The 26612-nt window shown below is 39.4% G+C and overlaps 1 protein-coding gene across 12 annotated transcripts in view; it reads right to left on the bottom strand.

The window, feature by feature from the left end:
• The window catches only part of col13a1 (collagen, type XIII, alpha 1), a 133986-nt gene that overhangs the window by 56351 nt on the left and 51023 nt on the right, over positions 1-26612 (bottom strand). For 7 of the 12 annotated variants that reach the window (XM_079843295.1, XM_079843293.1, XM_079843297.1 and 4 more), the window contains exons 3-7: positions 9697-9723; positions 6464-6499; positions 4941-4967; positions 2813-2863; positions 549-584 (exon numbers count right to left, since the gene is read on the bottom strand). In XM_079843295.1, coding sequence (XP_079699421.1) covers positions 549-584; positions 2813-2863; positions 4941-4967; positions 6464-6499; positions 9697-9723 — 177 coding nt within the window. Of the gene's footprint in view, positions 1-548; positions 585-2812; positions 2864-4940; positions 4968-6463; positions 6500-9696; positions 9724-21753; positions 21810-26612 lie in introns of all 12 variants that reach the window. The other 5 variants (XM_079843301.1, XM_079843294.1, XM_079843292.1 and 2 more) reach the window with 4 other exon arrangements.

Genomic DNA, 26612 nt, shown 5'->3' with positions numbered 1-26612 from the left:
AAAGTTACAGCGGGTTGCCTGAGCCCATTGATTTGAACAGACCTACGAAAGTCGCGCTATGATTGGACGCCGGACAGCGTAGCGTGGCATGGGGACGTAATGACGTACTATTAATCGAGCTATGTTCTGTAACATGTAAAATGGGAACATGAACGTAATATTCTAAAAGCAACTCATGTAAACGCCTTAATCAGATTATTGTCTTATTCAGAGTAAGGTCAATAATTAGATTACTGCTGTCCATGTAAACGTAGTCAATGTGTCCTTCTGAACAGTGATCATGCAGGGTAATAAACACCTGAAAAGGGCCTTTAATATCCAGAGGAGGTAGACAGCCTATATAAAGGGTTCTAGGACATTTATATACCTTGCAATGCTTATATGACAGCTGCACAAGTCTACTGTACATTTAGTCTCACTTCCTTGAGTCATTTCCAAGTGCATCAATTAAAGAAGGGCCCAGGGAACTGGTTGCTAATTGTTGGATTTTATAAACTCACAAATAAACTGTAAGTTTGTCCAATTGGCTTCAGACAAAAGTCACTTACCGGAAAGCCTGGAAATCCTCTAGTACCGGGCTGTCCCTGCGGGGAGACAGAAAGAAAAAAGATAAGCAGTTATTTTCTATACGAAAAACATGAGGATTATGTGAACTCGATGAAAGGAGGTCTGTGTTGAAAGACGGAGTATTGTTCCTCCAAACTTGTGTCGTAATTGAGTTTGAAGGACAGGAGCCTTCCTGCTCTGTAGGAAGCACTTTGTGTGGGATGAGGAGACGAAGACAAATAAAGCTCTAAAAACTGTGGGACACTGACTGAAATTCAACACTGGAAAGAACTAACCGAAAGACATTAGAGTTGTCCTTATTTAATTTGTTAGCCTTGTCTTATTGGGTCTCACATATTGAATAAGTAAATGTCAGTAATCATTAGTGCTACATTCTCCTGTGAACAATACTAAGTTTGCTTTCCTGAATAAACTTTTGCAGCCCTTGGGAAAAGAGGAAGTCATTCAATATGCCTGGCAAAAAAAAGACTGCGTTGGAGCAACCTGAGAGAAAATTACAAGGAAGAGGTGAACGGAGCTAATGAAGGGGATTGTGTGTCTGGGTCTCAGGTAGTTATTGGAACATGGCTTATTTTCTCAGCCTTGGGAACCTAAAGGTCTGGAATAATGGATGTAGCAGCATGTGCCCCCTCAGAATCACTCAAAACAGGACTGACAACATTCATTTTGCTGGCACAAAAGTGTAACAAAAAGTAACAGAAAACAATTGAATACAACGTCCAAGTCCAGTGAAAACAATTCCTCTAAACCAAAAATCCACTATGGACGCGATCCATAACATTCTTCAGGAGTGATACAACATCAATTTTCTGACTGCAATCTGATCTCGGAATTAAACCCAGATTAAATGCCGTTTTCAGGACAGACATCATTTTTCAAAGTGTGCCTTGAACAAAACATGACAAAAACAACAAAGACACCAAAGACAAAGTGGTACTAAGAAATCTACAAAGGGGATTTTGCACAATTACCTTTGCAGTTACATTGCCTTTATATAGAATTCATGAAATTAATTGACCTTCTAAAGACAGAAATCATGAAATCAGTGTGTAGTTTTGTGTGTGTGTGTGTGTGTGTGTGTGTGTGTGTGTGTGGGGGGGGGGGTTAGCTTGGTTTGCATCTTTATAACTTTCAAAAACCTTGGCCATGACCTGATCAGCTAGGACAATAACTGTAACGACAACTCAACACATTATCTACCGATCGCTCTGTTTATTCCCAAACTGCCTTACTTGCGTGAGAAAGAAACTGTTGCCGACCTATCAGGTCTACCTGCCTGGCTAAAGCAGTCATTTCCGCTGGCCTCTCCACACTTCTGCCTCAAATCAACCTCTGTGACCCTTTTGGAGGTGAGGACAAAGCCTATGCTTTCAGCTCAACTGCTGAAGACATTCCCTTTGAGGCAGCCCTGCAATGAAACTTCACCTGTCACCAGTTCTCTATGCCTGATGTCCACTCCTGACGCCTTATTACAGGTGATGGGTCAGAGGTATAGAGAAGTGCATAATCAGCAAGCAGAAAAACAGATGTCTGAACAGTCTGACGGCCCTGCCATAAGAGTGTGTTGGGATGAATGGGGAAACCACAGCACAGGACAAAGTTTTGCACGGCATAATCAACAAGGAAATTGCGCTCCTGACGGCGTAACATTACGAGTTTGTCTTACTGAGTGGAATGCAAAGAAAGGAAAAGAGTGCCCAGTTTGGGGACAAGCCCCATTTCGCCTGATGACTGACCACTCATTAACAGATACAGCACAATCTGCACGTCTAATGCCTGGATTATAATGGCAAGGGCTGGGATGTTTTCATTCCTTCTTGCTAATGAAGATGAGATTCCAAATGGGCGTCATTATGTGGGAGTCACAGCCCCGAAATACACTGATGAAGTGTAAGTGCTTCCATACAAGCTGCTGTGGGATTCCTGTCCTGTTCGTGCACATTAGAGATCAGGTCTTGATTAGACGAGATTCATTGGATTTGCTCCACATACAGTAGTGTGCTGGATGACGCTGACCCTGCTTATCTACCCTACACCATATATTTTTCGAGCTCACTTTGGGGTGGTCTCTAAGTTAAGAGCGGGAAGAAAAACAATAGAACAACCCCTTGCCAAGAACTCTTGGAATCATAGGATTGAGGCCAAAAGCTGCTAAAATCTGCACCTCTAACCTGTATCTACTCTGGAGATCTGACATGAGAGGAAGATGATGAAGAGTTTAGGCAGTGACAGAGCATACACTTACAGGAGGTCCTCGTGGGCCAATGATAGACAGACCTGGCTCTCCTGGCGCTCCCTACGGACAGATAAGAGAGGTAGAAAGAAAGTGAGGAGAGGAAGTGACAGAAAAGAGAAAGAATGATATCCACTAAACTACACCTAGTACACACAGCCAAATGTATCAGTGAACATATTGTATCTGCAGAATAGAACAACTCTTTCTGAAACACCCTATAACATCTGTTTAACATAACTCTTTCGCTAAGCCGCCTCACGGAGAGCGCTTGCATGTGGCTCAGAGGTGAACATTGTATTTTGGTCTGTAAGTAAAATGTCAGCAGACCCTGGTTCTCATTTCAGAGTCGTAGTTTACATCTTGACAGCGAATTGAGAGGGTCAGGGAGCACTGCTGAGTAAACAGCAAACGGCCCGGCGGGCTGGTTATCTGGCGTAAACTAGGTGATTTGCACTGTGTCGGCCTGTCCGCAGCACTGCACCAAACATCCAAGTGCAATCCCGCAACGCTCTGTGGTCAGACAGGAAAGCTCTCGGGTTTCCAGCACTTTCCCTAATTAGCTCTCTCATGTGAAACTCTATCAGGAAGACACCTTTGATGACTCAGCCATCCATCAAATTGTGGGCAATTTTTAATGTTTCTGGTTCAATGCCCACTTTATCAGGGGATGAAGGAGTATTTGTTTTAGCACTTTTTTTGAGTCACCTACAATGGTTACTAGAGAGTGAAAGGGGTGATGTACAAGTCTGATTTTCAGGTTCTGGAAAAGGAAAGTACTCCTAAGCTTTGCCCCCAAGGTTTATGGTTACCCACAGAATCCTGCGGAGATCTGTGCAAAAGGACAACTGAAGATCTAGAGATATCCCTTTGAACAGGCTTACATTACAAGGATTTGGCAGCTAGGAATGGGTACGGGACAAAGAGTCCAAATATAATCAGCCAAAGCAGGAGCAAATTCTGCTGATATTTAAGAATTGGTCTTACTAATGAATGATACAATCTTCACAGATTTCATTTCGTTCAACAAGTAATCCTTTCTGTCTAAAGAATACATTGTCTGCAGTTCTTGCAAAGTTCAACCAATCAATCACCGATTCGCCTGATTTTCGTTCCGGCTTGAGCTTTCCAACACAACTACTTATGATTCAACTGAATTTATTTGCTTGAGGACTGAAGCGCTAAGGCTGCCAGCTTCAGGTCTGGCATGCCCATTTATCTTGAGGGGGTTTGTTTTGATATCTAATGAAGTGAAGTTCTTCACCCAAAATTTGTTGGGTCAAGACTTACCCTTGCTAGAAGGTAAAACATGACCACACTTAAAAAGAGGGGAGAAAAAGCAAACCCCTGAAACAACAAGGGAAGCCCGCTGATTATTCTGGACGAGAATCTGGTGGGTCTTTCCAAGGTCGTATATTGTCTGCTTCTCTACATGTCGGCCTGGTGGTCACATCACTATTTATTTCCCTTCCTAGTTCTGTAGAACCACAGTGTTTTGCTGGCAAGCGAGGGTAACCGTCCAGAAGTTTCACTACTTTTCTGTGATGGTGAAGGATGAAGAATATGTTTCTCCTCACATTGCTTGTTCGGCCTCAGACATTACATATCACTCCGGCTTGATGAAGGGAGGCCGCAGAACTGCTGGCTTGTAAAAACACTGAGCAAAGCTGCCAAATGGGACTGGTTTAAGAACGGTTCAAACCACATTCGCCACAACAGGAACTGAAGCTCAAATGTACTAAATTCAGTACTAGAGTACTCAGTCATACCAAATACAGACTCAAAGAGACTTCTAGTGACTACACAACATTTGGATAGCTTTGGACGTGTCCCCAAGTGGTAGGATTTCTAAGCTGCTCCATTCCAAACATCTCTTTGTCTAGAGTGGGGAGTCTTAAAACTTCAGAGTGCTCCAAGAATAAACACAGGTAATCCAAGCATTGTGGGAAACGTCTTCCGAATGTGACCCCCAAGGCCCTTCAAAATAAAGCCTGAAGCCTTCCTGATATAAATCACGATACCTGTGCACTTTGTGCAATGGATTCAGGTCGCCCCCCCCACCCCCCCACCCGCATCAACACAGCCACCCACAGTGAGAGAGTCTCAATTTTGCACATGCAGGCCGATGTCCTGCACTTACCTTCTCCCCCAGGTTTCCCTTTAAGCCCTGGTCAGTCACAGCAGACACAGTCACATGCACAGTGAGAAGGAGAGAGACAGAGAGAGGAACCAGGGTTAGCGAGGTTCTGAGAGGACACAGGCATGCAGCAGCCTGAGACGGAGTGTTTGGAGGTTGGGGAATGGGACACACTGACGTACTGGAGCATTTTTGGTTGTTGAGGGGTGGAGGCTACAGGGGAACGGAAGCACTGGAGTGTTACACTGCTGGCCTGTGGGGAGTAATGGATAGTAGATGAGGGGGCAGCTAACTTTTCTCACAGACAGAGTGGTCAGTGGAGGAGGTTGGAGGGGGGAAGGATAAGCCATGAAGAGTGAAAAAACGCTTCCTGTGAGAATCTAAAGGAGCACAATGTAGCTTTACACTGGGTGAAATATGGAAAACTCGGCTTGGGGCTCACAGTTTGAGCTGAACGCTGCTGACTGCTTTTAGGTAGGGATTGTTTTTCAAGAGAAAGCATTAGGGTGAGCTTAGAGTATGCAACCATACAAGGGTCAAGATTCTGGAATGTCTCCTTTGAGGACAATGCCGTTTTATCGGTTTCTTAGTGAAAATGTTTAAGGAAGAGTAGCTGCTACGCTCTAGGGGGACATCTATATGACTATATGTGGATTTTGGATGACCTTGGTTTCTGTTGCGACACATCATGCATTGTGCTAATCTGAAAAATGTCCAATTCCAAATGCACAAATCTGATGAATGAGGAGGTAATATAGAGCTCACAACTGTCTGTGGTTTTCAGATCTGTTTCTCTCGTCTTGAATATATACATATTGTCTCTCTGTGGATATATATCCGAAACTTTTCTTCCAAGATCTCCGCTAGTTTTGGCTGCGAATTTGACCTTCTCAGCATGTAGTGTGTAACTGATAAGAAAAAGAGCTTTTTTGAGTTATATTTTCTATTTAAAGTTCAACAAGTAAATCATTTTTACATGACTGAGCAGCCAAGACAAACTGAGTAATAAAGAGAGAGAGAATTTCTCATCAAAAGCAGCCAGAAAGAACTCTGTTCTTCAGCCCTTGTTCAAATGTGACAGGGAAATATTTCACTTCGCAGTCAGACATTTCCTTAACCATCAATGGTGGCGATGAAGTGGAAACCATTTTCTGGCTGAATAAATAAGATATAGTTCTTGGTTTATATCATATAGTTGCGCTGAAAAGCTGAAATGCTACATTAAACATTTGGAAGAAATTAATGTGAAAGCTTGTGAATGCTTACATTCACAGTGCAAGCTAAAACGGGTGATAACCAATGATACTGGATATTGTAAATGACATATTTAGCAATTAAAGCAAACATTAATCTTGTCCAATCTGACCTGGTTCAGTATGGCCTTTGGCAAAGGTGTTGTACAGTTAACTACAAATGTTTAGCTTTAAATGATGGCATACCACTGAGCATTGATGACCAATTATTCAAGACTACAGTGATATACTATGGACTATCTTGTTGGGCTATGTGCATATCAAATCACTCACCATTCTTCCAGGAATGCCCATTGATCCTTTGTCTCCCTAGTGGTCAATGCAAAGGAAAATCAGGAACAACAAATCTGACAGTCTGAATCACTACAATCTGCAGTTACTTCACTACCGCTAGTGACTAAATGACATTCAGCCACAAGCTGACCAATGTGATGCCAACTAAATGGGAAATTGAAAGCTGATGATGCAGGCATGCCAAAGACTGTCTTCAAAAGCAAAAAGTTAACTACTTAAGAATTTGAAATGAAAGTGTAGCAGTCAGGCAAGCGTCATCAGTGATTACATGATCCCAATGAAAGCATGGGGTTAATGCAGCAAATATTTGTATTAGGGCCATTTCACAGTGCTTGCATTAGACGATGTTTGCAAGCTGACCATATCACAGATGATGAAGTGACTGAAAAAGTGTGGGGGCATGACAGTTTGTTTCCTGTTGGAAGGGTTTAAAGGAAAAGTTCACCTAAAAATGAACATCCTGTCATCATTTATTCACCGGTATGTCACTTTAAACCTGCATGACTTCCTTTTTTCCAATGAAAAACTTGGATTCAGTCAATGCAATAACAATGCACAGAGCCTGAAGCTTTCAAGCTTTAAAAACGTATGCAAAAGCACCATAAAGGTATCATGATTAATGGAATCAACAATAGAATCTTCTCCATGGAAAGCCATACGGGTTTAGAACATCAATCCTCAATGATGACAGAATTTTCATTTTTGGGTGAAATATCCATTTAACAACTATGAGCTATGAAAACAACCCATCCTATTATAATTAGCTATTCACACTTAAACATCACACCACTTCCTGGCTTTAACTATGGAGAAAATGCCCAGAACATATGGAAAATGTGTGAATAGTAACCTGAGATCATGATATAATAAACGGTCATAGGGATTCACCAGTTGTAGTCCTGGACTAATGCTTTTCCAAACATTTTACACTATGACCATTAACTCCTGCGATGTTGAAGTGACTTATTATGCAAGGCTATGGCTGTCTATTCCTACAGCTGTTTTTATTTGCATTCCTAACGTTGCAGGTCAGTGTATTAGAAGGGCTGGGAGCGCTGACAGCTTGCTGACGACTCACTCGAGTAACACGTAATGGAAAAGGGGGGTGGGGTGGTGGCGGGTTAGCCAAGACCCCATAACTAATCAGAAGTCAACAAAACATTTGCTTAAACAATGACTGAGCTCATGGACTGTAGCTTTGCGGGTACCTAGTTGTTTTAAAGCTGTTAAGATAAAGATTCCAACATCACAAGTGTCCATTTAGTCTGACCTTCAGAGTTAATTTGCTGTCCCAAGAGTAAAGTCGCTTGACTGAATTCTCTTGGCTCTGTCCAAGGTGCTGATTTGAGATCAACTTAATACTGCTTTGTGGCATTAATTAATAACACTTTGAACTGTAAGCATTTAAGTATATTTAAGTATAACTTATTTAATAACTGTAGATAGACAGATCTACAGCAATAAATTAGAAGTAGCTTAAAGTACAATACAAAGTCCAGACTTATCCAAATGAGCCTCAAAGTACTTAACTACAAATCAGAAGTGTTAAATAGTCAAATATACAGTACACGCGAATGTGCAGCAAAGCTTAAATATACAAACCACAAGTATCCCTTAATAGTTCAACAGAGCGTGAATGCCAATATCAATATTTTTTTGAAGAACTAATCTAATGGACACATTTTGTGTAAAATACTCGCACCCCTTCCCTTCCTACCCCTACCTTCCATCCTACAAAAATACAAAATTTCATCTCATTTCCTGAAGATGCAATCAATCAAAAGCTTTGGCAAGGGATCACATTCACACTTTGACCAGACCTGTCAACAATTTAAACAAAATGTACACAAAAAAGAGTTTATGGCAAAGTTTCACAAGAAGAGCTGTCATGAGTGATAGGGGTTTATAGGTTATAATTGGCAGGTAGGACTAGAGTTCACATACTGTATAAGATGGACTTCTAACATGCCATAATGAAAGACAGATGTTTGAGGTTTGGTTAGTAATATTAGAATTACATTCAGAAGATTGGATCCAAACAGACAAAGGGCCAGAGAGAATACAATCATGTATAAAACACAATGTGCTATCTTGAAGGAAATGGAGACTCTAAGAGACTCGCTACATTAAGTCTAGCTTAGCTTATCTGGTTTAGGACAATGTTCAGTGGGGTCCAAAAGTCTGAGACCACTTTTGCACTACTAGTCATTCCTAACTTGAAGCTTTTTCTACATTACAAATTATTTTACAAGCATAACAATGGAGGGCACAAGTTTGTGTAAAACCTGATTATCTTGTTTTCCAGCATGATTTGAGAATGATCTAAAGAAAATCTCGAGCTTCAGTGGAAGCAAGATGAAACCATGGAAGCTTGTTTCCACCAAAGAATAAAAAATAAAAAAGGTAATTGGGACTTTTTAACTCACAATTCTGACTTTTTTCTCAGAATTGCGTGATATAAAGTCACAATTGACTTTATAAAGTCAGAATTATGAGATATAAACTCCAATTCAACTCAGCAATTCTGAGAATATTTTTTTTTTCTTTTTCTATTCCCAGAATTGGACTTTATAACTCACAATTTATCTCACAATTCTGAGAAAAGAATTGTGTGATATAAACTCGCAATTGTGAGGGAAAAAAGTTTCTCTCACAATTCTGATTTTATGACACGCAATTCTGACTTTATAACTTGCAATTGCGACTGTATATTACGCAATTCTGAAAAAAAAAGTCAGAATTGCGCGATGTAAACTCACAATTGTGAGATAAAAAGTCGCAATTATCTTTTAAAATGTTTTATTCTGTGACGGAAACAAGCTTCCATATTAAACAATTGATGAATTTAGTCGTATTCAAATTTTTCACATTTCTTAAATTAAAAAAAATCCTAAATTATATAAATTCCCAAAGTTAGACATATACTGTAGACTATTTCACTCCACTGTATATTAAGAATTTAGGAAAATAAGCTAAATATACTCTCATTGGTTGTATATTCTCAGTCCCTTGGTTAAAAGGTGGTCTCAGTATGTCCTAATAAAGAAGCTGTATATGAAATGCTGCAACATAAAACAAATAGCATTTTTCGTTTTCTGGTTCAATTGTTTTGATACAGCTTCTTAAGAATAAGACACTACTAGAGAAAGGTAAAGTGCAAGAAAACCAAATAAGATGGACAGACAATATAGGACACGTTATGAGACAGTTACCGGAAAGCCTGCTCGTCCAGGTGGACCCTGAAAAAGGGTGAGAGAAATGGGTACAGAATAAAGAAAGAACCAGTCAACATTACTAATTAAGAAGAACACAACACCCTGCCAAGCCATAATAAAATTCCGTATGCTTTTACAATGATGTTGATTTCAATATCGAATATGAAAACTATTTTATTGAGCAACATTACATTTCATTGTGGCAAGGCTCAAAGGTAACAGCAGGAAAACACTCCAAAGAAGCATTCCACAAATGCAAACACCATCAAATGCTTTTACAACAGAATTTTCTTTGGACCTCAAAAAAAAAATCCTTTTTAATATAATGACATGTTTCTTGTTATTTAATTTAATTTTGCACAAAAAATGATTTTTATCTATTCCCAGTAAATATATAATTTACACATTCTTAAAACAAGAATTTACGTAAAATAAAATATATTATTATATTATATATTAAAACTGGGAGAATATATATTTAATTAGGTAACATTTTTATAACTCCACTGACATTTACTAAACATCAATAATTATAAATTTAGTGATATTAATGCTTAAAAGAATAATAAAAAAATATGCCTGTGAGTTAAAAAAATATATAATATTGTGTATATAATAATAAAAAAATGCAATGATATTTCCTGAAAACAAGTCTAATTATCTTACACAATTTTCCCCGTAAAATTCCCCAATAAAAGTACTGGAAAAACAGATTTTTTTCATTGTGAAAGTCAATTCAGTTCATGTCACCACTAATCATGATTGATATTTGAGTAAGATCATTTCAGTGTATTTAATAAGCATTTAGTGCTAGCATGAACAATGAATAGTACCACATGTCTGATTAAAAAAGATGTTCATTAAGAGGCCCAAGCATGCATGAAACAGTTATACAGATGAAGGCGCTGGCTGAGAAACCTTTATATCACGCTTGACTTCAGAGTCGATTGAGGAGATCGCTCTGGTTTAAATCAAATCAAATACGCTTACTTCCTTCACTGTGCGCTGTGCGCTATTCCACTGTGAAAAAAAATGGTGTATTTTTTTTTCCTTGCAGAGGTTTATTGGTAAAAACCTGTTTGATCATTCACAGAAAGATCCTTTCTGTTAAGTCCACCGTGACACTCTTCATTATCTGATGATGCATTTATAGTTCATTTCATGAGCCTGTGGAACTGTATAGTAGTGTGTGTGTGTGTGTTGGCTTTCCTCTTGGACTACAGTGTGGAGAGGGAAGCCATCTATCAAGCCTCAGCCCAGGGGAGGAAACTATTGCAGACGGACAAAAACATCCGTGGCACTATCTTCTGTCTGTACACTTTGATATGACCATACATTGTTCAAATTTATGGAGGAAACTAAATCTAACTCCATGAAACAATTTAACCAAATGTATTTTTATGCATACAGAAAAAAAGTGTAAAACAATATTTTTGTTACACACACACACACACACACACACACACACACACACACACACACACACACACACACACACACACACACACACACACACACACACACACACACACACACACACACACACACACACACACACACACACACACACACACACACACACACACACACACACACACACACACACACTGCAATATCCAAAATCGTTGTCCTTGTGGGGACATTTACCAGCTTATAAATCATACAGAAAAATTCTTTTTTTTTTGAAAGTGTAAAAATGCAGAAAGTTTTCTGTGATGGGTAGGTTTAGGTTAGGAGACAGAATATACAGTTTTTACAGTATCAGTATGTCTATGGAAAGTCCCCATAACACATGGAAACCAGTGTGTGGGTGTGTATACCATTCAAAGTAAGATTTTTTTTTATAGCTACACTGTTTGATATTTTCCCTCATCTAGCGGTGAAAAGGTATATGACCATCCAGTGAATATTAGTTTCTGTTCCTCTCAATTCCGATTTCGTTTTAACTCCTACGGTGGCCGATTTAGTCCAAGATTAATATGGCTTCCAGTTCGACCTCGTCCACATTCGACACGGTGCCATCGAGTGTTAAAACGCAAAAGGCGAAGCTTTTACGGGTATGTCCCTCTTTGGCTAATGTACTTTCAAGATGGAGGGGCAACATGGCGACCCCATTCGAACCCCTCACCCGTATGTATTTTCAATGGCATATTATAGACTTCCGAGAATACTTTATTACTTGAAAGAAGTAAATATACATTAATGAGCACATATATTTTTGAAAGAACTAAGTGTTTTTAGCTAAGAATAAACTAAAAAGTTACACAGTGTAGCTTTAAATATTTATGATTTTTAAAGAAAATAATACTTTTATTCAGCAAAGATGAAAGAAATTGATCCAAAATGACAAAAACCTTTCAAATAAATTCTGTTTTTCATATTAAGCAGCACAACTGTTTTCTACGTTAATAATAATACATTTTCTATAGTGTCAAATCAGCATATTAGAATGATTTCTGAAGGATCATGTGACACTGAAGACTGGAGTAATGATGCTGAAAATTCAGCTTTGCATCACAGGAATAAATTACATTTTAAAATATATTAAAATAAAAAACAGTTATTCTAAATTGCATATTATATAGTAATAATATTTTACAATATTACTGTTTTTACTGTATTTTTAATCAAATGAATGCAGTCTTGGTGAGCATAAGAAATGTATCTCAAAAACATTTAAAAATCGTACAGACCCCAAACTTTTGAAAGTTAGTGTACATACTGTATAAAACGGCATTATATACTTCCATAATTGATTGCAATACTCCGTTTAAATTGTAACTTCACTGATTTTCAACACACTTTGTGTTCAAATGTCGGTAGTGTATGTAAATTATTAATGTTTACTCTTTGTGTTATCAAGAAACCAAGAAATACATGTTTATTTGTCAGCTAAAGTAGACAGCTCCAGTGCTTTTGTAAAAACGGCAGTTCCTTTCAGTTTTTCCCCTCCGTTTGGCCTAAAACACTGTGTTCATGGTCATCCAGTCTAAAATGTTGACTATAACGTTGCTTTTTCAGATTTTCCGCCAATGCGCTCTCACCAAATTTAATTGGGAAACCCAAAAGTAATTCACTCCAGCTAAATGTTTACTCTTTGACTTCTTGCACCCGAGAACCAAACAAGTTGATACCATTATGACTAAAAGTTTGCTAAGAAGTATTTCCTACTTAAGCAAGGCGGTATTTGACTCTGGTAAGCATGTCTATAGCAGGCTGGTGGAAGTGGCTTTGGACGTCAACATGCCCAGTGCATTATGGGTGTTGAAGTTTTCCTAACATCTGGCAAAAAGAGAAGTCAACAGCACCTTTTCTCTGTTTTCAGTAGTCAGTAGCACCGATTCCAAAAAACATATTTTTGCCTTTCTACTGCAAAAAAACAGGACTTTTTTTTCAAGTTTGTTGAAAGTCCATTTTGCCAGCAGTGAAGCAAAACGTTTACTATTTTGTATTTATGTAACTGGGCAATAACAAAAATCCTGCTCTCTTTAAATCTAATGTCTATTACTGCTGAAGTGTATGGGAAACAATGAAAGACCACTAATAGGATCTATAGGTTCAAAGGTCATAGGCACACATGTAAGGTATATGGGACCTGGACGCAGCTGGAAGGTGTTTATATGCGGCGGTGTTTAGAGAAAGGAACAGATCTCCACTGGATGTAGCCGCCATTAGGAATGTGTATAGTGGTCTATGGTGGGTACGAGTGAGCGGGCTTACATGTGCCGTGTGTACGTATGAACGTGTTGAAGTACGTATAGCAGGTCTAAGGTGCAGACCCAGGTGGTGAGTGGGAGCAGGCCACAGTGGCCTGCTGGGCGCTTCTCAGGCCGGCCCAGAGGAGTGTCTGGCGAGGTCAGAGATCACCCACCGGAAGAACACTTCATTTGAGATCCACGGTAGCACGGTACATGTGGCTCTCATTTAGTCCACAGCGCTGCTGGGTAAATGAAGGGGCACCCCTGAGGAAAACGGGGGCGACCGCTTCCCTAGAGCCCAACTTGGATAAGAGATATTCAGCGGACAAAGTCCCAGCCGAGTATGGAGAAATATTGAGTTCATCAAGTACATCACCAGAGAACAGTCATTTAATTATGCTGTTCTTTTAAAACAAAACAGCATAAAGTATTGTGATATTTTACATCACAATACTGTTTCGATATCATCATGCCAAGAATTTATCAATTTAGTTTTGATATTATTTTTGAAGACTTACTAACCCAGCTCAGAATGCATACTTCCCTACTATATAGTAGGCAAAAAACAGTATGAGAAAAAAGTAGTTTGTCCAAATTGATAGTATTCATAAAACAGTAGGCAAAAAGTACACAGATTACCTACTTCTGCCGAGATTATAAAGAGCACATCTGATGGACACATAACTATTCTGTGAGGTCACTGGAGAGGATTTGTGAATGGCAGTAAAGCGACGCATTGACACCATAAGTCACATGATTATGTCAACACTACAATAATATATAACATACTTTTTTAACGGACGCCAGGTAATTACTTATAAAAAAGCAGTACCTACTCAGAGATTATGTGATTTTGGACGCATTATTGTGGAGGTCAGTGCATACTTGATTCTTTTAACCAAACACAAACAGACTCACCTAAGAATTTAAATCGCACAAAGTGCTGAAGTCTAATGCAGGTGAATGGGAAACAAATGTGTTAAAGGGATAGTTCACACAAAAATGAAAATTCTGTCATTTATTACTCACCTTCATGTCGTTCCAAACCTGTAAGACTTTCGTTCATCTTCGCAACACAAATGAAGATTTTAATGAAATCTAAGAGCTTTCTGTCCCTCAATTGACAGCTACATAACTACCACATTGAAATCTTTGAAATACCATGAAATCTCTCTCAGATTTCATCAAAAAGATTTGTGTTGCGAAGACGAATGAAAGTCTTACTGCTTTGGAACGACATGAGGGTGAGTAATTAATGACAGAATTTTCATTTTTGGGTGAACTATCCCTTTAAGGAATGCACAATCACAATTTACATTAAACATAAATGATAAAATACTGTATCACCAGGTCCCTGCTGATTCCCACCCCTATGTTCAAGTATTTCACCCCTAATGTTTAGCATGTGCTTGACATGACCATTTCAGTATTGCACAATAGTTTTTAACACACTAACGAAGGTGCTTTCTGTCAATGTCAAATGTTTTGTGTCACTACTAATTGTTTAAGGCTGGGTTGGGCCAGCCGTGCCTCTAAAAGCAGGCAAAGGGCTATGCTCCTGTGAGGTGACCTGTGAAGAACCCCAGACTATTATGCATTTAAACTTTTAGTATTCACTTTCAGCGCACAGGAAAAGGCCAATTTGGTGAAGTTTACAGTTGCCATCACATCAGTGAGAGTGTTGTCTTAGTGTTCTTGTTGGATAATCTACAGTATACACTCTTCTAAGAATTTCCATAGGTCAGTGTAACAGGACGGCCCTCAAGGGTCATTGATCAGGGACCAGGCTTGCCAAACTCCCTTTACTGAAAACAAACACTGTAGTTAAAGACATACTGACACTGATTGCCAATAGATCACCAAACTTGTTTAAAGAAGACTGACTTGATTAAAAGAATTCACTAACTATCTCTAAACATTCTTCACAACAGTAGAAATATCAACTTCATGTTTAAGACTGCTAACATACTGTGCGCATTGTTTGACAGTACTTTCACCTGCCTTTCAGTTCTTCTCAATTTGCCTTCAATTTATGGGTTATACGAGCAGGTGTTGGAATGTTTGTATGCTAAAGTGTATTTTTTGGGGTCCTGGAACCTGCTCACCCAGACGGATATTTTATTGCTCACAAGTTTCATTTTTTATAAGACGTAAAAGTACAGTTCACCCCAAAAACTAAAATCACATAAAAACACCATAAAAAGTGGTATTTTCGTGAAGACACGTCATGCCGGATTTGAGGTTCAACAATAATGAACATTGATTATTGAATATGTTACAAAAGAGAGTAAATGATGACAGAGAGTTTCTGGTCACACTTTATATTAGGTGTCTTTAAAGGTCCTGTTCTTCGTGATCCCATTTGTCAAACTTTAGTTAGTGTGCAATGTTGCTGTTAGAGCATAAATAATACCTGTAAAATTATAAAGCTCAAAGTAAATGCCAAGCGAGATTTAACAGAAGTTCCCTTTCAAAGCCTACAGCGAACGGCCGGTTTGGACTACATCCCTGTACTTTCTGCTTTAATGACGTCAGTAGAGCAGTTTGTTGACTAACCTCCGCCCACAAGAATACGCAAAAAAGGGGCGTGGTCTTGTTGCTCTCCCACATGGAGAAGAGGAAGTGTTGCGTTCGTAGAGTGTGTTTGTCGCCATGTCATCGAGACCGGTCGAGATGCTGTTATTTTCATCCCGGAGCCAAATCACCTTTGTTTGGCCTTCAGGGACGCTGTACTTTGAGCACATGCATCTCCCCGTTATGGTAAGAGGCGTGACCTTTCCGGGCAACGTGAGCTAAGTTGCTGTCGAATCACAACACGGGAACCGCTGGCACAATCAGAACTCGTTACGGATTTCTGAAGGAGGGACTTCATAGAATAAGGAAATCTTCAAGCCGTTTTTAGGACAGTGAAAACAGCGGTATACAGATAAGTAAATTGTGTGAAAAATACTGTGTTTTTTTACACGCAAAACATGAACACGTTATATTGCACACTTTAAACACAATCAAAGCTTTAAAAAAAACAGGAAAAACAGGACCTTTAACTACTATGTTACATAAAATATGGTTAGGTATGTACTTATTGTGTTCATATTGTATTTTGAAAACACTTTTGCCTCTATTGAGGTGAAATGTTGACTGGGTAAACCCAGCCTGATCTGCTGGTGATTTGATTTCGCCCTGCAGCTCAGGCTGGAAACCTGTACATTAATTTATCCTGCGTCTGTTATAAATTTGAGGGGAACCAATCACAGACTGGCTTATCCACCTGGCGGGTTTAACACAATGACGATGAAGCGATGGATCGATGCCCGTTGATCACGCCTCTTGTGGTCTGATTGGTTGAAGGACTATCCATTTGTGTACAGAGTCATTTGAACTATGCTCGTTGATCACACCTCTTGTGCCGTAGAAAATACAGAGCAGACTCCCCAGACCAATGTTCAATCTTAAAAGATTGAGCTTGGTCTGGTGTTAGCCAGACAAGGTGGAATGCAGGTAAGGTTAGGGACAGGAGTGGTGGTATGGGTAGGTTTAAGGGTGAGATAAGGTGTAAGGGAAGGGTCAGCAGTGTAATTATAGATGTAAATACAGAAATTATTTACAGCTGTAAATACACTCAGGTATTTAAAAAAATATATATATACAATATAAACATGCATGTACACTATGAGCCCTATTTTAACGATCTAAGCGCATGGTCTTAAGTGCATGGCGCACGGGCACGAATCCACTTTTGCTAGTTTAACAACGGATAAAAATGGTTGACGCGTCAAGTGGTCCAAAAGGGTTGTACCTAGTCCCTTAATGAGTCATGGGGGTCTTCTGGGCGTAACGTGCAATAAACCAATAAGAGTGTCATCTCCCATTCCCTTTAAAAGCCAACTGCGCTTGCACCATGGCGGATTCGCTATTTACATGGCGGAATATAGACACCCTCAACCTGACAAGTCAGTTTAAATACATAACCAATTTCATTCATCATTACTGCAAATAGGTAATTCTGATACAAGCAATGACTATCCATTATGACATATAGGCCTTTTTATCTTTATGTACACAATAATAATCTTTTACATTGTAATCCTCTTATTTTTAATATTTGGCATGTTTGTGTGCTGCTGACACCCTGTGTGCATAACAAGCAGAGTGTACTCACCTTGTGCACCAGCCTATAGGCACATATTACTAACGCGCCCTTAAAATAACACACAAAATACTACACCATTGACTTTTGACCAGGTTTTTGTTGGTCAATGGCGCAGTCGTTTTCAGTTGCCTCAACATAGCAACGCGCCAACAATGCGAACACGCCTCGTTTTCAGACCAGCACGCCCATGGGCGAACACGAACAGATGGGCGCGAGTGCATTTGCTATTAAAAAAACGTGGGCTCTGGATGTGAAAATGATAACTGTGTCATGCCTGGCGTCGCATTGCGCCGTGTGTATGATAGGGCCCAATAAGGGCAATGTATAAAATGATTAATGTAAATGTTGTAATGTAAAAGTAGTTAAAAACGCTTAATATAAAGCGGGACAGAGTTTCTTATGTGGGTGAACTATCAGATAATTTATGTAGAATCTAATCTAATGATTGCGGACTTCATCATCTTGGCTAATCTGAGAGCAGTTTGAGACAGTGATGTCTTCTAAAACTTTAAAGGATAAATGTGAGATTACTGGAGTCTTTTTCACAGTATAGGTTTTAGCAGAAGTCTCGTTTTATCTTCATTTACTCTCATTGCTTTCTAGTAGAAACATTTAAAGAGACCTTATTTGTAATTTGTCTTTCCTGTGAGGAGTGTTTGCCTGTGGCTGCTGTTATTTCATTAATCACTCAAGCTCGACCTTCTCCCTTTAACTGCAGCTGTCCAACCGCACCTAATTTTACACGGCCCAACTCTCTTTTCTCCTCTACTATATATATTTCTCTTGACCTTCTTTCTCACTATAACCTCATTCAGCAACATTAGCCCTCAAAAGATATATAAAGACTGTGTCTACCAATGCTGTCACCTTCTATAGTGTTTGACCAAATTCTCAACATCCAAGAGGCAGAAGAAAACATAGATATGTTCATGACAATGCCATGCGATTTAAAGGTGAAGTGTGTAATTTCCGTGGCACTAGCGTCACCAAACAAAATAGAAAAAAATAAGATTGCTTTCACACGTCACAGTCTCCTGGACACTCCCCCTCTATGTTATTGGTTGTCCAAACAGATAACCCCGCCCCAAATTCACATTATTGGTTGAATTAATGTTGTCATGTTGGGCAGCTCAGAATGCCTAAAACAATCAGAGCAATGTTTTGATAGAAGCACAAAATCTCTGCAAAAGAAATATCAAAAACTTGCGCACTTCACCTTTAACTCAAAACACAAGCTCTTCTTCTGACAGATGAAAGTGTGGGTGTTTGTATGTGTGGCGGAAGGAAACGTAACTAACAGTTTCCATTATGTGAATGAAGTTGTGTAATCAGCACTCCATCAGCAGTGACAATAAGGAAACACATGAAAGATAAATTCACTCTCAAAACACACACACAAATACACAGAAAGCCACAGAGTTTGGGTCACATTACCACAATCCAGTCAACAAAGGGACAACGTCTACTTACAGGAGGACCTGCAATAAAAACAGAGAGAAAGAGAAATTAGTCATTCTGAAAAAAAGAAAAAAGAAAATCATCTTGTGCTCATTACATCAAACATTTGACACTGACTGATTTTATTTCCCAACGTCACGCAAGTCTGAATGTCCAACCAGAATCTGAAGTGGGTGTTCTGGCTTTTCAGCCCAGTCTGAACTGATGAACACCGCCTCTGATTTCTCTTACAGTAAGACAATCTCTGAGGAAGATTACAGCTCACACGCAGGTAGTTTTAACGAAGTGCGTCACAGCACTTAAATAAAGCGTTAAAAAATATGTTTATAATTTAGTAGATGACAGGATTGAAAAGTTCTCTGTGGGAAAGTGCTGCTCGTCTCTGGAACAGGGATGAGCAGTCAGTCCACCAAGCAACAGACCACTGAGAACTGAGTGGGAGAATAAGCCACATCACTGGAAGCCTGCCGGCACAGATAAATCACACCCCTGTTCTGTGCACGCGAACCCCACCCAGACATCACAAACTGTCCATCTCCTTCATAACCAATGCTAAATCATACACTAGCAGCGTAATAAACAGTGGAAACCGATTTCGTTAACATCGTTAGTCAAAAAAAGGTTAAAACGTTTTCCACAGTGGTTCTGCTGAAAAATGCGGGATAGATTAATACCTTGGGGAAATTTTGTGTTAAATGAAACTAAGATTTTTACTCTTATTGGTTGCTGAAAGAATAATGAAAATATGCTTTAATATTTAGTAAACAAACACGCAAGGGTGAGGGATGTGTAGAATTTTGCAAATAAAGTCGTTACGATATGTAGAAATCTATTGAACTTTGCACCTGATCTTTAGTTGCAGGCTTTGGTTCTTTAATGTTATCATGTGCGCTTAGGAGGATATCTTGGCTTTGAACAAACAATGATGCAGCTTGATCAAAATGAGTTAGACAGCCATATGTCAAGTATTATAAAAGCAAATTGTAAAAGGTCACATATGAGCACATGCATTAGTAGGATTTACAGCCTCTTTCCCATCCTTTAACCAAGACACTTCAATCAAAGCAGAACTAGATCATAGCTTCAAGCATTCAATCTTCATCAAGGAAGAGCAAATTCAAAACTGCTATTGACAAATATTTTCCGCTTATGTAACTTAATATCTCCCAGAACTTCTCTTCTATAACTTATGTCAGGACAACTGCAAGAATGAAATCGGTCCGTTAAAGCAATTTGTTACAGAACTACTGAACTATTTGACCAGAATCATAAGGGTTCTTTCCAGGACTTTCATCCAGGACATTTTTTGTTCCTCTAATGAGTTTGAAAAGGTAACATTAGGGTGAATTCAGGGTGATTGGGACACTTTTTCCAAATAATCTCAAAGGCAAAAAGTGTCCCAATCACCCTGAATTCACCCCTATGTTTCAGGGCCAGAACCTTGACTTGGAAAATAACAATTTTATAATGGATGCAAGAGAAAACAATAAGTCCCTTTAAAACAGCCGTTTACTGTATTCCTCAACAAGAAGAAGATCTACATTTGGACTGAGCTCTGTGGATCACCGTGAGTCCGAATAGTGCATTAAATATGGCAGCCTTAAGTAATGGTGCAGTCACACCGGTGACGAAGCTTTCCTATGGGTCCATCATTATTCTTTCCTTTCCTGTTTTGAGAAGTCTGTATTTTCTTAGAAAACAGAACCTGCATTTATCAAAGCTGCTGCTGAGACAGAAAGCCCTATTTTAGGCCTAAATGCAAGAATAATGTCAAAGAACAAGTGAACAACACACACAATATATGTGTGGTCACGCAAGAATAGCTCTCTGAACATTCCAGATCAATCTTTGTCGTCATAAACGCTCTCATTTTACCCATGTGATCCCATGACTCTTTACATGAAACCACTTCATAAGCCAAAAAATATAGAGGAATCTATAGGTCGTATAGTAGCAGACTCATATGGAGCACCTACAGATTGCTGACAGTCCATTTACGTACCATCTGATGCATATTTCACACAAAAATGGCTTACATCTCATTGGCAGGCTTTATGCAACTTGCGGGACTAAAATGAAAATTAGTGCTGAGAATTTGTATTTTATTCCTCTATTTTTACAGTATTTTCAGTACTCTTTTAGTACTGAAGTACAACAGTTTGTCACTGAGGCAGCCATCTTTGTACCTTATTTATTCTTAATATGTTCATAGTAGTACATATTACTACCCTAAGGTACCAATTTGTACCTTTTAAATAACCCTTTAAGTAATAAAAGAACAATAAATGTACTTTTTACATAGTAATCTATTTCAGATAAACCCACCCTAAATGACATAAATTGAATAAAAGCTAAATAAACTGTGATTGATCGCTTTACATGTCAGTCAGGCAGTCTCTCAGGTAGTTCTTTGCTAGCATTAGCGGCAAAACAGTAACATTCTTCATGTTTCAAGTCAAAAGTCTATCAACTCCTACAGTATAATCGTGTGAAATAAAAAATACCATACTGATTGATGTGACCCCAAACAGCGTTCAATGTTGCGTTCAAAGATTTATGTTGTATTAATACTATAATTTTGCACTAGGACTCAATTCATCACTAAATATATATTGTAAAGCGCTAGCATCTCTGAATGCTCTAAGACAAATTCTTTGTTTTCATGCTTGTCTTGCTTTTTAAAGCACATTCGTAGCAGCTTATACACAACAGCAGTCCATGGGGTTGCAGGCACAGGCATATGCGTACTGAAGACCTACCTGGAGCCCCATCACGACCTTTCTTTCCCCTCAAACCAGGAAGTCCTGATTGAAAAACAACCTACAATTAGTCCCACAGTTATGCATAGAATCTCGGAAGCAATAGCGCCGCACCACAGTAAAGCCTAATCCTGCTACAGTTTCCGAAAAAAAAAAATTACCTTTAGGGGTACAACAGCTTTTCCCTGGGGCAGCACCCTTAGAGGAACAACTTTGTACCTTATCAACCTGTAAAAGGTTAATAGTACTACTTTAAGGACAGGATTTACTAAGAGCTTGCAGCAGCGCAAACCCTCTTTTGGTGTTAAAAAACTACTGTCAGGATTTTCTAAAGACATGCAGTGATAAATTAGTGCTGAAAAGGCGTGGATAGGGTAATTTTTGCAGCTGACCTTATTGCATATGCATTTGTAGGAGTTTCCCTTTCAGACACAACATTTATGGGAGGAGAATATTTAAATGAATCATGCAAATTTACTAAGGTTTGCGGTTGTCAATTTGCTGGTATTTGCTCCATTATTTACCAGCCAAAAAAGCATGTCTTAAAAACAGACGCTAATTTTTGCTGCTCTTGATAGATTCCGTTGGTCATTATGGAAATGATCCGACTGCGCCTGTGTACTTTAATTTGCGCGCCGTCAGTAGATCACAAGCAGAACATTCCAATACCATTGCCACTTTTTTGGAATTGAGCTCTCATGCTTATTTGCCCTGTTTAGTAAATCTGGCCCTAAGTGTATATATTAGTAGACCAAGGTAATAAATTCACCTTTAGGGGTAGATAAGGTACACAATTGTCCTTTTAAGGGTACTACCTAAGCGACAAACTGTCGCACCTTTAAAGGTAAGATTTTTGTATATATATTTTTTCTGAAAGATTTTTAATAGCAGAGCTATTTAAGAGTTGTATTCCAATACTTTATTATATAACATTTTAAACCGACATTATATAATGTTGGTTAGCAATAATCTCATCACAGTTATTTGGACCATGCTCCCCGTGGCTGCAATAATTAAAGGCAAAAACGGGGCTAAAAATACATCACCACAGAGTCACGGCAAGCGGCAGTAGCAAGAAGCAGATAACGTGTCAAAAACTGTGCCTGTGCAGCCAGCACTAGGATGAGTGGACACTATGGTAGACTGTATACTGGGTGTGGAGATCCTTAAAGCCCCAAAGTGAAAGCCGAAACCCAGCACACAGACACGTGGAAGCATGTGTTCTGATTCCTAACGCATTCTGGACTTGAGTCCACTTCCTGCTCTACAGACAACCTTCATCCAAAGGCGAACTGAGCCGGGGTGTCAAAAATACCCTATGTGATGATGCCTAGAGGACTCTAGGTGTAAAACTATGCGTGTCTAGGGGAGTATGTTTGTGTGAGAGAGTACGCGTGGTGGTACACACAACAAACAACACTGAACTATAAACACAAGGAACATTTAATGCTTTCATTAAATGTTTAGGCAGTGCTATGCCAGTTAAAGTATTAATATCAAGCCGCATATCACAACCACCTGTTACCGTCCTTATGCAACAGGACTGGAAAGTGATAGGAAATAGAGATCTTAATGCTGACACGCAGGCACCCGAGTCACCCGCCCCACCTCTTTTCATAGTACTGAACCCTGTATATTAAACTATGAGGACCCAAATAGATTGGTATCGTTTCCCCAAAAAAACTTCTATGGTGCTGGATAGACCTTTGGAAACTCTTTCAAAAGATTTCTGTGCCAGCAAAATGGTGCATCAATAGTAAGGCTGTGCGATATGGACAATATTTCCTTACACACATACTTTTTTTTTGGAAGCCAGCTTTATTGAAGATACTTGCGGGCACCATATCCTTGAATAAATGATACGTTATGTGTCGGTTATTTCTTTATGCCTTTTTGAACTCCTTTCGTATGTTGTGCAGTTCGCAAATACCTGTATTTTTGTTCACCTAGTTCAGAATGTGCCATTGTTTTTCTGTGTAAACATACGCTAGACTGATGTCTTTAACCGTCGTGCTTGCATCTTTTGCAGCATCTGCATTGACAGCATTCTACAAGGCGTTCAAGGTAAAAACCTTTAAACCATCTCTAGACCTGCGCATCATGTTTTTAACATTCTGTGTCAATGGTCCCTACTATGGTTTTGCTGCGACGATTGTTTGACCGTTCATACAAATTATCTGGCTCTATGAAATATACATCATCTCTTCTGTATCCAAAACATTCCCAAACCACAGATTTTTTTTTTTTTTTGGCCAAGTCCTTATTCTGCCCGGAATTCACCTTCCCTGTTTCTGTGCTTTCTTCCATGTCGTACCGGTAAACCCACTCTGTTCTGTTCTTGCTCCACATTTAGGCAAGCTGCATTCAGGATGCACACTGAGAGGGCTGGCGGAAAAATCGTGCTTTCTGCGGTTTAAAAGTCACGCATGCTCACATCGCAATTTTATTATGATTTTGATTAATCGCACAGCCCTAATTGTTACCATCAGTAATATTATGGTATTTTTATACAGAGTATGGAACTGGAAGATAATCACTATGGTACAAATAAATGTATTGTGAATCTCAAAAATCTCCGGAGTACATTTAACCCCAAAATTAAAACGGGGGAAAAATTGCATTTAGAAAACAAGGCCTAGTTTTGTTTTCCAAGTGGTGACTAAGTGACCATTTTTTAGGCACAATGACTCTGAAAACGCTGTCTTAAGATGATCTGACTACTGTTATATAGACCCATGAATAACATCGAGAATACCATACAACCCAAAATACACATCCACTGTCAGCTCCACTCCCCGTATCATCTGCCAATTTCTCCAAATGCTCTGTCCTCTGATTGCCCCTGTACACATGCCATAGTGCCTAAGAATGAATGCTTCAGCTTCCAGACCTCTAAACTGCAAGCGCAGCACAGCTAAGTCCAAGCAGAGGGATATGAACAGGGATATGAACAAAAATGTTGTGCTAACAAAGTATGGATTGCTTTTCGGACAAATTCAGTGCAAGAACATGGCAATGCTTTTGTGATGCGATATGGTGTCCTTAGAGAGATACAGTAGTTAAAGGTACAAAAATTAAAAGTAGTTCCACACATGTAGTACACACGCATTTTAAGAATTCTTTTATTAGGTTTATGCACCTGGACATGTACAATGCCACATTAGCCACCATTAAACACTTTAAAATGCACTGTAAAAAAAAATTTTTTTTATTAAATCTTAAATCCTATTGATCATGGAAGCAGTGATTCAACAACGATAAATCTACAAAAAGTAAAGTAGTTCTGCTTTGATTGTGCGACGGTCAGAGGAAAAGAAATGAACTTTTGCACTTTTGTTCTGCTGAGATGAACTAAGCCTTCCCCACACCTTTTGAAATCTGGAAAAATCGCTGCACGCATTTCATGACTTTTCACAACTGTTATATATAACCTTGTCAAATGTAAGTTCTCTTGGTCTCCAAATAAAAATACGGTTATGTGGCAATTCCAGAAGGCCGAGAAGATTAGTTGACTTCTTTGAAAAAGCGACGTGGTGCTCTATGCACCCCCAGTATCCTAAGGGAACCAATAAACCTTAAACAAAAGGCCCTATCAAGTTCCAATAGGTCCACAAAAGTTTCAAGCCTAGAGAAGCATACAGTCCATCACACACTCCAACCCATGCTGAACCTGGTGCAATCCAGATGACTGACGTCTCGTCGAACAGCTCCCACTCCAAAGAGAGCGCAGGCCTGGTTACAGGAGCTGAACGGCAGTGTGTCTGCTCCCGTCTGCCCACTGATGACAGTTGGCCCATTCACGACGATCCCTCGCCGCTTTGTTGCCTCGTTAAACTGCAGTCACAGTTTGAAAAAGGATCACAGCACAAGTCGTTTTTCATTCTCGCGCTTGGCCCCTGCTGTATTAACCTCATACCACGATTCAGAAGCACACCAGCCAGTTCTCTGCTGAAAGAGTTTGGCAAACACTTGACTACACTTGCACCTACCGGTCAATAAAAAACATCTGACATGCATACAATAGGCTCAAAAGCAACATAGTATTTTTGCTTATAAAAATGAGAAAGGAGACATACACCATTAGAAGGCTGGGAAAATAACCTTGCAAGCTTTCTTAAGGGCACACAGTTCTAAGCCAAGTCAATGTGCACCTCACCCTCTCTATAGTCGTTCTCGCCAATTGTAGCATTCCCAGAAAGTCTGAATTGGTGCAGAGTTCATGTTCATTCTCATGCCAAGATGCGGCTAGGTGGAGAAATATTTTCCCCAACAATTCCTCAGAAAAAGTGCGCCATTACGGCCAGGATTAAATAATTACGGTGAGCCACTTAGAGGAGATCACTACAAAGACTCTTTTGTGATGATGCCAGAAAAACCACTATTACCCTGACTTTACCATTATTCTCCAAAAATTACTCCCAGGAGGAAAAAATATACATCAATATACATCAATATACATCGTCTCCTTCGTTCTGGGTAGAAGAAAGGTTTCCTACTCCAATTTTACCGGGTGGTGAAGTGGAGAATTGGAGTGCACCACATAAATCTTTCAGTGAATTTTCTTTGGCTGTTTTTCCATCTAAATAGGTCATTTAGATAGTCATCGACTGAAATTTGGCCCCAAAGAAATTCATTCATGATTCGAAATCTGAGAAACACCCAACGGAGGCATTACCATCGACTAGTCTGCTGAAAAGACCAGTGTAGATCAGCTTGAATTTTCAGGCGGGTTTGAGTTGGTCAGCATTGCAATGCTGGCAATAACCAAGGAAGTCTTGGGCTGCGAATGAAAGCTTAGGCAGGTGACTTGTTGCCTCGCTGCCTTATCAGGCAATGACTTTGCAGGCA

This window comes from Gobio gobio, assembly GCF_949357685.1.
Source record: "Gobio gobio genome assembly, chromosome: 18".
Lineage (NCBI taxonomy): Eukaryota > Metazoa > Chordata > Actinopteri > Cypriniformes > Gobionidae > Gobio > Gobio gobio.
The sequence above is the reverse complement of the archived record's forward strand: the minus strand, read 5'-3'. Positions and strand labels throughout refer to the sequence as shown.